The 18,771-nt window shown below is 39.1% G+C and overlaps 1 protein-coding gene across 1 annotated transcript in view; it reads right to left on the bottom strand.

The window, feature by feature from the left end:
• Window positions 1-1,445: 1,445 nt before the first annotated feature.
• The window catches only part of EHD4 (EH domain containing 4), a 27,271-nt gene continuing 9,945 nt past the window's right edge, over window positions 1,446-18,771 (bottom strand). The window contains exons 3-6 of the mRNA XM_031055800.1: window positions 15,848-15,945; window positions 11,371-11,783; window positions 8,518-8,682; window positions 1,446-6,077 (exon numbers count right to left, since the gene is read on the bottom strand). Of these exons, the coding sequence (XP_030911660.1) occupies window positions 5,541-6,077; window positions 8,518-8,682; window positions 11,371-11,783; window positions 15,848-15,945 (1,213 nt within the window). The 3' untranslated portion in view covers window positions 1,446-5,540. The remainder of the gene's footprint in view (window positions 6,078-8,517; window positions 8,683-11,370; window positions 11,784-15,847; window positions 15,946-18,771) is intronic.

Here is an 18,771-nt window from a genome sequence, read left to right as displayed (position 1 = left end):
TTCCATTTTTTTCACTGCTACTAATGAAGACTGTTGCATGAGAGTGAAACTTTTTATTCACAGCTGTATTTTAGGGGGTTGTTTGTATATTGGACTGATAAAGCACTTAGCTCCATTTGTTGATGAAAGAAAACTGTGGGATTCACATATGGAAGTGGCTCCCAGCACCCTTAGTGCCAGAGCACTGCACCTACCCCCAGGGACAGTGCACAGCATGGAGTGCTCTCAGGTTTTGGTCCCCCACTGCCCTGACCAGCAGATTACTGACTGCAAACCAGCCCAGCCATCCCAGCTTCCTTGTGAAGGTGTCCAGTCATGTGGAATGGTTGAAGGTCATTGGCAAAAACATTGTATAAATTGCTGCAAAACTTACAAACTGGTAGCATGGACACCTGTCTACTTTTCCTATTATCCAAATACAAATTGTGGATTAGAGAGAACAACTGCTGAAGTGTGCTGTAAATATTTCAAAGTCTGAAATACCTTCTATGCAGAGCATATAAAACAACATTAAAATAAAACCCCAAAGAGCAACCCCTCCCACCTCCAAACACAACTAAAACCCCCTCTTGTTCAGATTATTTTTTACTTTTATAAGGAGTAGTTCCAGCAAGCTGCTGCAGTTCAAGCTCTAGGGAGCCTCCAGGAACCCACACGCTGTTTGCAGGTGAAACATTTGCTTTCATGTGACACATGGCACCAACGTTGCTACACAGGAACTCCACAGCAGCTGAAATCTGACCACAGTAGGAGTCATGGCTAAACTCTAGCATCTTGATGGCACAGATATATCTCTGGAAATGCCTTAAGTAAGATGTGTGCATAGAGGAGAAAGAAGGGGCTGGAGGATTAATTTCAGCACAATGTTACAGTGAATGTTCTATTGATGCCATTGGTTATTCTCAAGTAGTAGGCAGCATGCTGTGGAAGATGTCTTTGGATTTTTTGGGACAAACACATCAAAGTGCTTTTTGCTAAGCTGTTATTCAATCTACTCTTACTTTTCAAGGTTAGTACCCCCACTGAAGTTAAAATACCACCTCTCAGATCAAGTTTCAAACTTTCAATCCACACAGGAAGTTTTAGATTTATGTTCCACACTTGGACTTTGCAGTACTTCCACATTTAGACATTAGGAAGTTCCAAATTACATTCTGCTATAACATGCTAATTACAGAGAGGTGCTGGAGGTTTGTGGGAGTTTCTAAAATTCTTTACAGATAAATTTAATTCCGAAAGCAAGCCGTGGCACAAGCAGTAATTTCAGCAACAAGTTCATGGGCACAGAAAAGAAATAGCCAGAACCTATTATGGATACATAAACTGAAGTGGGAAAATCAGCAGCTTGGCAAATAGCTACTCTGCCTATGAGCCTCAAGTAGCAGGATTACAAATATGAGTCACTGAAAGATTATCTTCCAGAAAGAAGCATACAAACCAGAATCTCAGGTAGTTCAATATTAGTTTATTAAATCAGCAATTTTTATCACCGCTTTCTAAAAATGATTACAAAGCATATTAAAATATATTACAGTATCTGCAAAGAATTTACTGTGTAATAAAAGTGCAACAATAATGTACTTAAAACTTTGTTTGCCTAATTGGACAAACTGAAGCACACTGCACAGATCAAGCCTTTCCTCAAAAATCAGAGTGCCTTTTAAATGAAAACAGTGTTTAACAAAAATATTAGAAAAGGTGAGCATGTGAAATAGAAAATGAAGTTCATGATCATTCCTCAATGCCAAGTTATGCATATCCATCAAACCATACACTTCAAACTCTGCTTGAGATCCAACAATTTAAAGAGCCACTAAAATGAGTGCATATTGTGAAGGGAAGAAAGTGATGGAAAGAAAAAGAGGGTGCATTTCACGTGCTGGCAATAAACAATACTGAAAGCCAGGGACCACATACCTGCTGCTTTGAGACCAGGTACCACACAAATCCACATCACACCCTATTAACAAATGGGACCTCACCCTGACTTAAAAATCTTTGTAAACTCTCCAATTTCAAGCTGTCACAGCTTGTAAGTCTCTCAGTGTCCTCTATTGTGGTTAGGAACTGTAGCCCCACATCTTCTGTTCCAATCTGCAACAAAACCTCGTAATTTATGAAGGAATAGAACTAGGGTTGTAAATTGAAACTATGTTGTGGAATAGTTAGAGAAAAGGTAAAAGCAGCAGCTTCTATTTTAGTTTAAGACAGTAGGCTACATCAGTGGGCACAGATTTCACAGGATGAATTACAGACAGCTTTGAATGATCTTGCAGAAAACGTTATTAAAATCCTAGGCATAAAATGTCCAACCAACTCAACATCTTCACCTTTCTTCAGCAGACATTAGCAACAAACTGCACACCAGAGATTACCTCATACTGCTATTAAAATAACTACTTAGAGCATACTATCCTGAGAGAAGGCAATCCTGCTCACTTGCCATGCTTCTAACACACGGATTCACTAACTCCACAGAACATTACCCAAACATTTGTGTGTGTCTGGTTTAACTGAACAGGCTTGCAGACAGCCAGCAAGGGAAATGGGGGAGACCCATGGACCTGTGAGAACGTAGTGAGAAGAGAACCCCTCCCCTGAGCAACAGCAAGCTACTCCATCAGTTTAGTTGTGCAAGAAATTGCTGTTTAAAGTTCCCATGAAATGTATTTTATTCCTATCATCTAAGTTCACTGTACCACATACCTAGATTTATGTGGTACCTAGGTACCACATACCTAGAAATAGACTTATGTAGCTGCGGATGCCAACCAAGAAACACTACACTCATATTTCTCCAGACAGCCAGAGAAAACTCACCTCTACTCCTATACATGCTTCATGCATTCATCTTCCAAATTCTACAGGAACACAAAGCAAAATACTACAACTCCATCTAGGCAAAATTTTTTAACTTATCAAAAGGATGTATTTCAATTTGTCTGCCTTAAGACCAAACTAGCATATTGTCACAGAGACTGAGGAAAAGGCTGTGTTCTCCATTTTACTACCAACAAAACTAGAAAAAAAGAATAAAACCACTGAAACTATCCTGCTCTTCTCACTGAAGGAGGATATTTCAAATGGCATGGGATCACATGGCTCCAATATGTCTGGAGCATCACCCCTGGAAGCTGCATATGGTGGGAACTCAAGCAGGAGTCCCGTGCTGCAGCCCTGTGCTGCTGCAAAGCAAGCTAAGGCAAAGTGGGAAAATCAGCAGCTTCCCAGATCCTCTCAGTTTTGCCTACACTCCAGCAGTCACAATACACAAGCTTGCATTCTTTCTCCTGGTGGCTGTCCTGATTAAGCTAGTCACTAGCACTAAGTTGGTCAGTAGTGTATGAAGTGGTAATGACTGCAGACACTACCCACAAACAAACACACCTTACTACTTCTGCAGCCTTTTTCTTTTTCAACACCAGCAATGTCTATAGACTACTTTTTTCAATCAAAAATAAATTACATAGAAAACAGTTACTCTGCAGATGTACAGTCACACAGGTAGACTCAGTGTCAAGTTTCACAGCTCTGCTGAAGTGCACAGAGATGCACTAAGGTTAATTTGGCTCCTAATTTAGGTCTAACAGAAATAAAGTTGGTATGCTTGAATGATAGGAAACACATCTAAGAATTAAAAAAAAACCAAACAACAAAACACCGCAAAAAAAAAGTCCTCAGAACAATTCAACTATGCCAGGACATCTTTGATACAGGCCCAGAAACCTGGCAAGGTAAAAGTGGCGTTCTGCCATTACTTAAAAGAGCATCATTGTTTTCCCCTGCAAGTGCCCTGACAAAGTTAATGGAAATTGCACCTCAGAATAGAACAGATACAGAAAGATGAGAGGTCCAGAAAGATGTGAAGTATTAAACCTGACAACCTATAAATACATGATTTGAAAAAAGAAGCTGAGGCTTTTCTTAGATCACCCACAAAACTGAACATGGAAGTGTGACTAAAACCTTAACTGGGAGACAATATCCAAACTATTTCCTCCCCACCCCTACTACAAGGATGTTAAAGCACTTTTTGGCTTGCTCTGTCTCAGAAGGCATTACTGCTGCCACTTACTGAGACTTAACAAGAAAGTGCTCAAAACTACAGTACCTTTGATGTATAGGATCTTTCCTATTACAAATGGAATACAAGTCAATTCCTGCTCATACACATAGACCAGAACTGGCGGCCAAATTTGATTTTAGGAAAGAACTGGACCTCCCTGAAAGACTCAAGTTCACAGGGCCAAAGACTTGCCTTCTTTTAAGGTACTGATAAAAATCAGTTGTAAGTAGACAGTATGTTCAACTTTGATTGTGTGTTGTTGGAAAATAAATGTTTATTAAGCATCCATTCCTTTCATGGATTGTTTTCAATGAAGGAGTAATATTTGGAGGGATGAGTTACATTTATTACAGTCAATGTAACAGTTTCTGTTAGCCTCCCCACCCTTCAAATCTGCTACCATGAGAATTGAATCTCTCTTTTGTGGTTGTCAGCTACGTGTTGGCAAAAGAGTTAAAAACTTCTCTTAAATATATTGTATATTAAAAAATACACAGACATAACTGTATAATTAGCTGTAACTAGAAATTAAATACCAATGAAAATATTCTGAGACAATTTGATGTGCTTTGAGGAGGCTAAATTTGAGCAATACACATTTTCTGAAGAGAAAGTGAAGCTTAATTTCAATGCAAACATGGTTTTTTCAACTTAAGAAACCATTCTGCTGTCACTTTGAACCATTCAGAAATTCATTGTCTGCAGAGAAGCTAAGCTTAAACTGCAAAGAAAACTCTAAATACAAGGAACAAAGATGTCAGTTGTTCTATTGATAATACTGACTATATAGTGCTGTGTAAAACTGAAGAAGCTGTTCTTCAGACAAGACACAATGACAGATCGAAAAAAAATTTACTATTTTGCAGTTCTAGATAGAATCTGAAGTTTTAAAACAAGTTTGCTCATATTCTGAGCACTTACAAGACTCCTCATTATTCTTCTATCTTTTTCTAATTCCAATTACACAATAAAAAGAAAGAAAAGGATTTCCTTTTATATCAGCCTTTTCTTAGACTATAGAGATGCTTACATTCACTCAATGGCTTAAGCACATTTTTAGCATCTAAATATTCCTTGCATATGCAGGTGAATTTAACATTTTGAGCTACAGTGTGCTATTTAGGATAGTCTGGATACAGGGTTGATAAGTATTTAGGTTTGGTGAAGGTCAGCAAATTTTATGCATGGTCTTTTCTGCTTTATGGTTGTGAAGGCAGCAAGACATGGACACAGGACTACAAAAACATTTTCACCTCATGACAGAGCTATTATAAGGCACTTGTGATAAGCAGGTCTGAGTGAAGGTCAGCAGGGACAGCGACACAAATGTTTCCCTGCTGCCATGCCTATAACTTCAGTAGCTTGTGTGAAATGTGCTGTGAGGTTTAAGGATCTAAGCTTAACTTCAAATTTTGGTATTTTCAACACATTTCCTGTGGGAATTTCAAAATCTTCACTCTTCTCCTTGTATTGTTCATTCTGCTGTCTGGAAAGGTTTCCTGTGAGATGGTGGCACCAGGTGGGAAGGTAGTGTGCCAGGCAGTTCATATCCATCCAGTTTAATCCTGATGAGATGTTTTGCTAATGCAAACTCTTCATCATCCAACATCCCATCGCCATCACAGTCTGCAAGTTTCCAGATCTTCCCCAAGACGCTATTGGGTAGTTTAGAAGTCACCATCTCCTTCTTTGCACTAATCCCAGATATTTTGCCATTGATTGGTGACAGAGTGTAGAAAATCTCATCGTAAGCAGGTTTATCTTTGGCAACAACCCACTCCTCTTCATCAGCTCCTTCCTTAGCACCTTCCCCATATCCATGGCCAAAAGGTCCTGCCATGGTGCCATCGAACGCTCCACCGTGTACCATCTCTGTGGGCATGTTGCTCTCTTCCTGTCTGATTAGGTTCATCAGGGAGGCAATTTTGTTGGCCAGCATGTTATCCACAGTTTCAATTAACTTTGGTTTCAAAGAATGAAATTTAGTGAAATCACAATTCTCCAATTGCTCCTGTGAATGATACAGTGACAGCAGTTAAAAACAATTCCAATGCATTGAATAGTTTAAAGAATGGGCTTAAAATTAAAATAGTCAAGTGATAATTCAATTAAAATACATATCTTTTGAAGCTGTTTCTATAGCTGAAACTCCTCTTGATGGAGAAAAAAACCACATGTACCAATATATTTCATCAAACACACTAAGACAATTTTGCAACAGTGTATGAGTTTATCTATTAAATTACATTTATCATGCAAATTTTCAAGTGCTGTGGATAAAACCACAGCAGCTGATGAATGTTAGCCACAACTTTCCATTTGATAATTTTTTTCCAAACATCAAAGAAAGTGTGCAAGCAAGTCCTCAATCCTGCTAGCACTTATGCAAGAGTTCAAAGTTAAAAATAAAATCAAATGTTTGCAGGACTGATCTGATTTTATAGATTAGATTTCTTGGTTGTGATTAGGTCAGGAAAAGGTGTCCTTTACTAAAGAAAAGCTGAGCTGAGATAACAGCAGCAATGTTTTATAGCAGCGCTGCCAGAACTCATGAAGTCAGATGCTCCCTACAGAATTTGTGGAGTTTTCATCCTAACACCAGTGAGATGTTTACCTAGGTGATATGTACTATTACAACACAGGCCCAAGCATGTTTTACACCACAGCATCAGAAAGTTAAAAATGCTTTAGGCAATTATTAAGTTTTTTCTACATGCAAAATGCTTGCCAGGAAGAGAAAGTTACAGTGGAAAAGGTTAAAAAGATTCAAACATCACCACCACCACCTCTCACCTTCTGTAAAATTATGTTAAATTGCTTTAACAAATCCCTTCTATCACTTTAAGGAGCTGCTCCTATACATATCAAAATGATCATGACATGAACCCAAGAAACCTGCTGCACAGGGTAAAAACAGCCAACCAACAACTCTGGTGTTCAAGTGACATTTATACACAATCACCTGATTGACAGCACCTGATCAGAATAAATGTATGGAGTAGAATAAATCTCAGGAATCAAAGAAAAACTTGCTATTGGTTTTGGCACAATTTTGTTTTTGCACAATTTTGCTTTCTCACAATTTTTCTCCTCATTACAGAAGGGACTGATCTCCTGTACATATTTGCTGCCATCTGCTGCTGAGGCTTAACTAACATGTACTGTAAGTTTGAAAGAGTTTCATTGAAATTTTGTTTCAATATTCAGATCTCTCATTCTCTCACTCTGCATCACAAGCAAAAGCAGCAAGGGAAGAAAGAGTCAACTTTTGCCACAAGATCCCCTTTCAAAGCCTAACTCACAAAATCCTTCCACCAATCCTGCCTGTGAAAACTTTGCTAAAATACATATTATGCTTCATCAGTGATTTGCTATCTCATGCCAGTAGTTGATTCCCAGGTTAAATACTTTAGTTTATGAAAGAAATGTGTGCCTTCGTATAGATAATCAGCCAATCATCACTCCTGATGAAATCTGTGCAAGTGTACCACATGTGCTGTCAGAATGATACGTCTGGAAAACATCCTCCATCACACTCATGACTAGTCCATGGTCAGAGCAAACTGCAGGCTACTGCTCTCTTGTTCTTCAGCTTCCAAGCTGAATTATCCTCGAATTCAAAGGCCACTTAAGAAGCCTATGATCTGAGATACAAAAATTGCCAGTTGATGCTTGAAATCACTACTAAAAAAACATGAGCTGTTTTTCCCTGGGATATTTCTAACTCATCTCGAATCAGAGAACAGAAATAAATAGGCAAGAAAGTGACAGAAAATTGGTTGAAAGACTGCAGAAAACCCAAAAGAGGAAGAGACAAAAGGTATTTAAAAATAAGTTGTGAGCATAAACCTAGAACTTCTCTCTCTCTCCTTCATAGACAGGAAAAAAGCCAAAGACTGTTTTCAGAAGCAAGAGGTTTTAAGCTGGACTTTTCAAGTAACACACTGCCTTTATTACTCACTGGGAAACAGTACCAGTAAGAACAAGAACAGAGTAGAGTAAAAACGAACTTATGACTAAAGATATCTTCACCTACACAAATATTTGATACTATCACAAAAATGATAAATATAACCACATTTAGGATTCAAAAGAAGCCCCTTAACCTGTGAGTGTTCACTGCCATTTTATTTGCACAAAGTCTTTAGTACTTCCTGTCAGGAGAGACCAAGTACTGACTAAAAGGAGAGTAGGTCAGATTTTTTATTCCTTATTTTCATAGTCTTTATGTAGTCCTGTATCAGTGAATGCAGGCTAAGCAAGTTACCATTGTTTTTTGGTCTGTATCACTTCCAAGTCACTCTAATGTCATATCAGTCAAATGACTGTCATTTCAACTGCTCTACACCCTCAGCTGTAATGCTGAGATACTCTGTTCTACCTTTTCCATTTTGGCAATCCTGCTACAAACTTAAGAGTTAAATCAGTGGAATGGTAATCTACCATCTTACCTGCATTTTCTTGACTTCAGGGAAGTCCCCTGCTGAAATATGGTATTCCCTCTGCAGCTGAATGTAGATCTCAGGCAACTTGTTGATCAGTTCCTTCTTCTTATTCTCTTTCCCAAATACAGAGGGCATCTCTTTTTTCAGATAGCTGATGATATAAGCATGAACCTAAAAAGAAGCAATACTGAAATAAAAACTACTGTTTACCAACAGTTAGCAGTAGTGTTCATCACCTAGGTCATAAAAAGAAACAGAAATATGTTTCCCTAAGGAAAGTATATTATCAACTACTGTTTCTGGAACTTCATGTTTACATGAACAGTTAGCTGCCTGTTAGTTATTATTAGCTTTTGCTGCTTTCAGCATTCCTTTGAGGGGCAGAGAGAAAGGAAACACATTTCAAGGAAATACAGATGCACACTTGCTCTTTTAAGAAGCTTGGTACAGCATTCTGTGAGTACCAACAGCAAGAGAAAAGGCAAGACCACAAACCCCACATCCTGACGCTACACACAGAGCTCTAGCCACACTGGAGCTGGTCCATCTGTATGATTTGCAGCTCATTTGCCACAGCAGCCAATGTGGGCATCAATGGGAAAATTCCTCCAGCAATCCAAGTATGCTAAGTGGCAGAGCTATCTATTTGAAGTGATATTGCATTCCTACCTATTCACTGACAGAAAAGTGAGTACCTATAGTCTGTATTTATGCAGCCACCTATGCATATGACAGAGCAGCCAGTTCCAACAGGAGCAGCATGCCATGGCTGCCTTGTGAAGCCCTAGGGAGAGAAGTAGAGCCTTTCCAGCTTATAAGGAAAGACACTAATTTAAGATGTCTTTAAACACACTGATTCTTGCATTGCCATCCAAATATCCATCCTGCCCACCTTCCTTATGCCTTTATTCTGAACCATTCATCTCTTCTCCCACCACCTTTCTCCACCAAAAGGATCTGCTTGGCCACAGAACAAGTGATCAGCTCCAGCACAGAAACAGTGGTTGCAATTCCTAAGTGAGGTGAGTTCACCTATCCAGCTCATTGTGTGGACATTGATACTCATTTTGCACACAAGAGGGAAGGCACCAGGGCAGAGCCTTCTTTCAGAAGTAATGCTGCCCTAAGCTCTGACCACTGCAGGACCACAGCAGCCAAATGACGTCCACTACAGGATGTCTTTACATCTGGTCCTTGTTCATTTTAAAAGAATGTAGCTGTCCACAAATCAGAAGTTAGTTATAATTTTCACCCACACAGAAAAAAAAGAGTTAAAAAATAGGTACGTCTATCAAACTGTTGAGCCATAAACAGGTGAAATTTTGAAGACGCCGGGAAGATAAATTGCCATTAAAAAGCATCAGTAAAGCAAGTGATTGCTTCAGTGTTGTGTAAGTATAATACTTAATACCTACCAAACCATGACAGAATGTCTGTATTATAGCATTTTATACAAACCTTACACAATCTGCACATGGCAATTGCCCATTCATTTCCTTATTTGTTTAGGAAGAAACAACAAAAAAAAATTGGTTTAAAAAGAAAAATTATGTAGCCAGTTTTTATGTGCACATCTTAAGTTCACAAATTTCACACAACACTTCCTTAAATCTAAAAAGAGTGCATGCATTTTAATGGCAAATAAATTTACATTTCTGTAGAGGAGAAAAAATACTCCAGCATAAAGAAGCATAAACCCATGAAATTTTCTAAGAGTACAGATGTAAGTATTTCTCCAGAATTACAGAATGGATTCAGTAAGGGTATTTTTAACAGAGTTTATAAATAATTGTGAGCAATTTTATGGATCTTATGTCTAAAATAATATTTCTATCAAACTCAGAAAAGTATGTTTATAATTCATAAGCACTAACAGTTTCACATGTGTATTCTAAGTGGCCTAAGGTCTGCCAGTATGCACATGTGTTTCTTGTAGATAAGAGCAGTCCCCATCTCCAAAACGGGATAGTGAGTCACAGGACTTAGAGAAGAAAAAAAAAAAAGAAAAAAGCCTAATGCCCAAATCTGACACCCTGTTAAGAATTTGCTTTTGTTTCTATTTACTGTAAGTGCTTTAGAAAACATTAAGAAGAGGGTAACACAGAAACAGGGTAAAAGAAACCCCACACTCAACACTGTAAAAAGCTATTTTTAACTCTCAATACTTCGGGAGCAGTTTGGAAGGCAGAAAAATGCCACTGGATTACATTGCTGCTTTCCTGCACATAAACAGTTTATTCCCCTGCTGAGACTGTCTAATATATCCCTAAGACCACTGTGTACTGTGTTCACCTTTATAAATTTTTATTTTACATTTCATAGAAATATCTAAAAATTACTCAACTTACCCTCCTTCAAAGCCAAAATGATTGTAACAAATGAAAACAAAATGCTGCCAACATTTACAAAACACATTGGATCTGAGGTTGCTCTGGGATCAGAGCAACTTTTAACACAACATCATTGTGATTTTAAATTGAATTTTCAAAACTCCTGAAAGTCTATCTTTATATTCAGAAATTTAAATAAGCCAACACAGGAAGTGGTACACATCCCGAAACAACTATTCATATACTGATGGATTTGTAAGTCCTCTTCATTTCTGATTAGTAGTTCACATTAAAATATATTTCAAGGAAAATGCATTTGGTTTTATAACTGCACAGGAAATTAGAGCTCCTGTCTTCTACCAATAGCTTTCTCTTCAAGGGACTATCTTTTCCTTGAAAAAGTGACAATTCAATCCCAGATTAAAAACTGTGCTAAAAAGACATATTTTATAGCAAGAGAAAAATTGGCAAGGTTGAGAACACACTGAGAGCAGCAGAGACTGCTCATTCAATTTTGTTCTCTTCTTACCTTTGCAAGTCTTGCCCTTTTAATGAGATCATTGAGTTTCCTCACAGCAGCCTTCTGTGGGAGACTCTGGATATCCTTGAAAAGATCCTGTGCCTCAGCTTCAAAGAGTCTCCGGTTGTCTGTGTTTCGGAGAGGATGGGCCCAGAAGGAGCCAATGTAGACCCGCAGCACCTCTGGTGTGTCAATCACCTTTCCCAGGGACCACATGAGAGCACCATAGACCCTCATCAGCTGCTGTGTGTCCACTTGGTCAGCCTTATTAAGCACCACTCGGATCTTGTCATCCTGGCCCCGGAATGACTTAATGGCCTCTGAAAACTCATCAGATATATCCAGCTTGTGGGCATCAAAAAGCAGGATGATTCGGTCAACCCTCTCAGCAAACCACTGGAGGACTTGGCAGAAGTCGTAGCCTGAAGGAAGAACACACTGTTATGGTCTTACCATTCAGAAAAGTTTTGGAAAGCCTTAGAGAATGTAGGGCTGGGGATAGAGAACAAGAGGGTAACAGCCTCTACCTGGGGGCAAAAAGGAGATTTATTACTCAAGAGGACAGTATCTTTGGACAGTGAGGTCAGGACAACTGTATCCTGCGTTTCCTTGGACCAGTCTCACTATTACCACCTTCTGTTTTTATCACTGCTCTTTTTTCTGTCTCACACCCACATCTGCCTCTTTCCAAGAGTCTGGTTCCAGCACAGCACCCAAGCTAAATATGGCTGTGGGACTCTAATGACAATCTCTCTTCATCACTGCAACATTGGTCACTTTGGTAGCACTGCTTATCTGAATGAGAAAATGGTTCAAACGCAGCATTTAAAACCATTTTCAAACTAATCTCTCCTTACCTTGCAACACTTGCTGCTTTTTTGCCACAGCAGACTAAAAAGTACAATTTACAAGTAATGTGAGTACATTGCTGATGGCTTTGAGGACATGACAGGTTACAGAACATGAGCAGTGACCTTCCTGATCATTGAAACAAGCTTTATCACGTTCTAAAGGAAAGCCTATTCATAGCACCTGTCTAAATGCTTTTACAGGTTCAGCTAGTACCTAATCCACACAACAAACAGCATTCAGGAACTCCTTACTCAGAAGTGACACATCTAATCCGCAGAGTCACCACTGGTGATGAGGCTCTGGGTTTGGCATGGATGTGACTCATCTAGTATGAGTAAGGAACAGCTAAGTATGTACTGGGAGTCTTTTGCTTTTTTTAAAAAAAAAACAATATCCATTTTCCCAACTCTTTCCCCATACTCTTTGACACACTTGCCCTCACACCACTCAGTCATGACTGAAACACCCCCTCCCTTCCTAAAGGGGCTCCTCCCTACATCCTGGCAGACACTCGTTTTTCCAAATCCTGCAGCCCACGCAGACATTTCTGTCTGCAAGGGCGTGAACATCACCAGTGATGCTGCAGAAGCAGCACAGGGACGGGCATTGTCTGCCCAGGGGACAATGCTGGCAGACATCTGCACATTCTCCTCCAGCCACTTACACTGCCCTGAACTGACAGGCAGGAAGCTTCTGGCACACCCTCCTGCTGACAACAGGAGCGGGAAAGGTGTGTCTTGAGACCTCTTTGAATGTTGCCCTCTGTGTATATTTTTGACCCTTCAAGAAATCAGCTCCTTCATCTTTGGCCTGGACGCTTTCCAGAGTTAAAAATAGAGCACGCTGGGAAATAGTGCATAGTCCTCAAATTTTACATAGTCCCTTTGCTGTTTTCCTGCATGTTAAAATGAAAGCTACTATTTGAGTCCTCTCTTGGTCTCAGAAGGCTTCAAGTTACTCCTAGTGATACCTGTCAAATTTTAATATTGTACAGATGTTACATTTGTTTGTAGGTAAATAGCTAAGCAGTAGCTAGTCAGATGGAAAAAGAACACCAACAGCAAAGAGACATGGTCTTACACTGAAGCCCTGTAATGTTATTCTTCCATCAAACATTTTAAATAAGAAAAGCTGTAGCTTACCAATGTTAGACACAAGCTAAACTTCTAGAAAGCAGAACCCTCTCTGACAGACACATTCAGGGGTAGCAGAAAACACCTTGTACAAACCTGCTTACATTTACACACAATAATTTAGAAAGCCATCAAAGCAACTCAAATTTCAAAATGTGCTAAATTAGACTTATACCATAAATATGTCTAAGTCAGACTGACTCCTTCAAGAAGCAGGTCAGACAAACCTTGCTATTTGCAGCATCACAGGACAAGTCAAGTTTGTGCCTCACAAAACCACCTATACGCAAACTGCATAAGCAGCCCAAAAATCATTTACAGGAAATGTATATGACCATGCAGTATTTCAGCCAAGGCTGAGTGTAGGAATTTCTGATCATGATAGCGTGGAGTATGTGCATACAATAAATGCATAGGCAGTTGTAAATAACTCCTTGTATGGTGATGCCTCAGTGTATGAAACCTTGATTTAATCTGCCCTCAAAGCCTGGGACACTGAGAGAACAGTGCTCTAAAACCAACTCCCAAAATCTCATATTTGGTACAACCACACTTTAAACATGATTAAAACTAACAGCATACAGGAGAACTACACTTTGATAAAAGAACTATGACAAGGGACACATTCAACACAATTTTATCACATGTAAAAAAATTGATGAAATGCAATCTAATAAAATTAAAGCCTGTGAAACAGGTAAGAGTTTGAGGTAATCACTGAACTATGTCAAATTAGGTGGAAGTCTATCATATCAAAGGGCAGGCCAGCTAGGCAGTAACAATTGATAAGGCACATACCATCCTGACAAGGAGTTTCTGAACAATAAGGGAACAAGACCCATGTTTTGTTAAATCTCAGGAAAAATTCTAGATGGTAGTGAAGAGTCATGGTCCTTCAGGCAAAACAGGACTACCAGTTAAACACAACCTGGAGAGAGACACAACTCTGTCCTGCACTTGGAAGTCTGAGACTTCCACAGCATTACCTAATGGTCTTGAATTTGGTTACACAGTTGTTCACTTTTTCAGTGGCATATTAATATAATACTCTAGAGTTTTCTGCTCATTTCATGTTCCCTTCCGTAGTATTATGAAAGTGGCAACAGATGATGCCATATATAATTTTCTCTTGATTTAACAAGCAAAGAAGGGGTAAGTTTTAACTTGAGGAGAAAAAAGAGAGCTGGAATCCGCAATGGAAAAGCAGACCATTGCTGATTTTGTCAGACTTTGTAAACTGGGATCTAAATATTTTTGGACATTTTATCAGAAGATTTTTTCAGGAATAAAGATCATTAGTTGTACTCTCAAGCTTTTGTCCAAAACATGAGTGCCAACATGCAGTATATTTGTTTTATTTCTGGTTTCACAACATTCAAGTCTTTGCTTGCAGAGATGTAGAGCTCTCATGCTGTTCATCTCTACTATTTCACCAACACATCACATAAAGGAAAGCCACGATTATGAGTAATAAAGACGACAAAACATCACTGAACAAAGAATCCAGAAGCATCTGGTAGACCAGTTTATTAGGTAAGCATAATTTAGATTATAGTCCTAAGAAGTTAGTCCCTTATTCTGTCAATTTATTATAAAGACAAAACTACTGTTGCATAGCTGCCATATATTGTGCTTGTACCATGATTTCCTCAAAAAATTCCAGTTGTGATATGGTAAAGAATTGTTTATTTCCTCTGACAGAGACATGAAACACAAGTTTTCATTTCTTAAGCAAAGGCCTGAAAACAGAGGGCAGCATAAGCCACACCCAGCATCACTACCATTTACAATTCCACAGAAAAGCAACAGGCACTCAAATACAGCTGAAGAATGCAAGGAAGAAAGTTGTTTACATTACGGTGTTCTGTTTAAATACTTTCTCAAGACAGGCTAATGTTTAAAACAGCTTGATAAACAGTGCTCAATTCTCTGCAGAATTTTCATATTATTAAAAATATTCTCATTTGCTCTTTCTCCTTCTACCATTTGACTTCCTCTTTTGACTGTATTATATTATGGCACGACTGAGCAACCTTAAGAAGCGGCTCTAGCAGCTGTGCCCAAAAAAACCCACCTTATTTATAGCCCCACCCCTGAATTTTTCAGACATGACCAACCTACAGCTATTATGAAACATTTCTTCATTCATGAACTTCAATAGTATATATAAGAGTCATTAATACTTCATGGAAAGCAATTAAAATGATCAAAATAAGGCTTTTTCTTGGGAGTGACAAAGTACTAATTAGTCAACAGACCATGCAACTGTAGCCATTTGCAGCCATAGCAGCAGGATGACAGAAATACCAACCTCCACCAGCTTTCAAGAGAAAAAATTCCAAAGCTGCATCCAGCCTTAAAATATGGGTTGTACAGGGCTTGCAGTACAAAAGTACATACAGTACCACTAAAACAGGTTTCCCATAGATTAGGATGCTGATTTGTCCAGTAGAGCAGAAAACATTTAGTGAGCTTGGTGCCTATAAAGCTCGGCAACTCACCTCTGCTGATGCGCTGCTTCTCTCCAGAGAGAATTCCAGGGCTGTCAATGATACTGATGCTCTTCAGGACCTCGTTGGGTAGCTGAGAACACATGAACCTGCAGGAAAGCAGGGAAAAAATCCATTAACAATAGCTCTAGCTCACACAGAGATTGTTGCTTGAGAGCTCCCCATTACATACCTGATTTTAGAAAGACTTAAATGAGACTCAAAACAGTTTCTGAATCCTGGCAAACCTCTATGTTTCGCAGGCATATGTGTTTAACAAAAATTATGAAGACAGCTTCTCAAAAAACCCCACAGGAAAATGTTGTAAAACTGTACATCTAAATGCTGATAAGACTTCAAATTTTGCAAGAGCTGACAACTTGGGCTGTAAATGCAACATTAAGAAGACTCCATCAAACCCATTTTGCTAGGACCAAAATTAGTAGTACACACAAGAGAAAATTCTTGATGTACTCCAGCTTATGACTAGACTCCAAGACCGAAAAGGGGAGGAAGGAGAAAGCCATACTGCAATATGTTTATGGTCCAGTCCCTGCCACATCTCCCTCTTGCCTGATTTAACAGTGTTTGAGTGATCCCTACTCCCTAACCCACCACTCTCCTCAGCTGGAGCACCAGTGAAAAACACCAGTATTTCTCCCACAAACCCAGCCAAAACTATCACACTGCCAGAAGCAGGAGTTCAAATTGCACACAGTGTGCTCTAAACAATAACCTCCTGCCTCTGCAAGGAGAGGCAAATTCAGTGGTGGTATTACAGAAGAATAAATAATTGACAAGGACTCAGAGCTGTGCAGAACACGTGGTGTGTTACTTGCAAGCTACAATGATGCTTCTGTGACAGTTAATGACTGAAGAACTTCACTGCCCTTCATCATAACCTCCCTTTAAGAGATTTGCATAAGAGTTTAATCTTCTTATCAGGGAGCAGCTGAAGATACAAATGAGCACACAGAGTAACCCAGCCTCCTCCTGTGAGGCTGCCCCACACAGGGTTAAGCAGCAGCCTCAGGCTCCAAGATGGGGCTGCCTTACATCAACCTATGGCTTCACAAAGCACAATGCCTCAAAAAACAGGGTATCACAGACAGGAAACTGTAGCTGTGCTGAGGTCAAACAAGACCTTTAAGGCCTTGAATGATCTGAGTTAGGAAGAGTTCAACCAGTCAAGTATCAGATACAAAATGTAAACTAGATCAAAGTCTAGATGGTATTTTATACAATAGAAATTATTCAAAGGCAATTGAAAAGAAAACAAGTCTTAACACCTCACTTCACCTTGTTCTGCAAGAGACCTTACAGCAATGAACTTTTAACAAAAGCACACAGTGTGACTTCTTGGATAAAACAGAAATCGCAGCATCACCTGCGCCTCTCCCTGAAATCCAAAAGGGCATAAGGAAAGCCATCCAAGCCTTCTAGAACCTGAGGGTATGTAAACATAAATTACATTATTTGAACTTGTCAAAATTACATTATTTGAACTTGCCAAAACCTAAAGGCAGTGCTATGTCAAACACATTATGTGGAAGAATAAGATGTGCATAAGTGACAAAGAAAATACATTTAATCATGTGAACCATTACAAAAATACATACATCACTAGTATGTACAGCATGAAGTAGCTTTCATATATTTGGAAGTGTGAAGACTGAATGTTCATGTATATTTTTTCTTATCACTCTCATCCAACCTTAGAAAGCCCAGTGCTTGTTCGGTATCACCAAGATGTTTCTAGATCTATCTTACAGGAAGAAAGGCACTGTTATGTCAGCTGAACAATAGAGCAGTGTCTTGACTCAGGCACCACCCGAACTGGGACAGCTGGAAAAGACCATGCAATAAAATAGAGAATTACAGGCCTCAGAAATGCAGACTGCCATCTTTCCAGCAGTCACTAGTGGCAATGGGAGGAGATAAGTAAACACATGGGTAAACACACAGGAAATAGAAGCATGAACTCAGAATTAATGCTTGTTAGCTTTTAGAGTATGTCCATAAGATGAAGATGAAAGATGGGTTAAAAATGTTGCCTCCAACTAATATTTTAGACAACTGTAATAATAGTGGTAATTGGATGTCTCTTTTCAACACTGAGACTTATTTCTTAACATACCACTTCATGCAGGTCATGTAAGTGCTACATCACAAAAACCAGAACTACACACTATCCACCCAAATGAGAGATTTTTTGAAAAAGTGTTACAAAAACAGAATGACTGTAATTTCTTATGACACATCAAAATAGACCAGGACAATGCATTTCTTCTCAGCAGCACTAATTTATTTACATGGCTTTCTGCATGTAAATTACTGTATAATGCAGTATTCTTCCCTCACCAGCATCCAAGGGCACACTAGGTCCTGTCCCGCTTCGGTTTCCTCCCCAACTTTTCTTAAAAGTATACAGGATAAGCAAGAGTTTAATAGAGGAACACCTCCCACAATCAGTGAGATACAGGGGGCAATTAGAAAGGGTCATGGAAAAAGACAAAAGCAAGGTAACATCAATAAATTAATACAGCTAATTACTAAGTACAAGCCCTGATTGTGATACCGTGTTCTTGTTTGCTTCATTTTTTCCATTACCTCAGTCCTTGCTTCCTGTCATTTGGATTGTTAGACTTGGATGAAAAAGATACTCAACTTCATAGTCTAAGTGTTCATAGCCTTAAGTCCTTCCATAACACAAAACCTCAGGATAGGGAAACTATTCAAAAAATAAAATGGGGGGGTGGGGGATGGGATGGGACTCAGTGGGGGGGAAGTAGGGAGAAGTCTATTAAGGCAGGTGTGAAAAATGTAATATTGGATAAAAAGAACTGTCAGCATGGCAAATGAGAGAAGGAAAAGTAAAATATGTACTATGATTACAGGTAATCTGGGAGGAACTCAAAGATACTGAAGCCTAAGAC

The sequence above is a fragment of the Geospiza fortis genome, unplaced genomic scaffold (genome assembly GCF_000277835.1).
Source record: "Geospiza fortis unplaced genomic scaffold, GeoFor_1.0 scaffold66, whole genome shotgun sequence".
NCBI classification, from domain to species: Eukaryota; Metazoa; Chordata; class Aves; order Passeriformes; family Thraupidae; genus Geospiza; species Geospiza fortis.
This window is presented reverse-complemented; position numbering and strand designations above follow the sequence as displayed.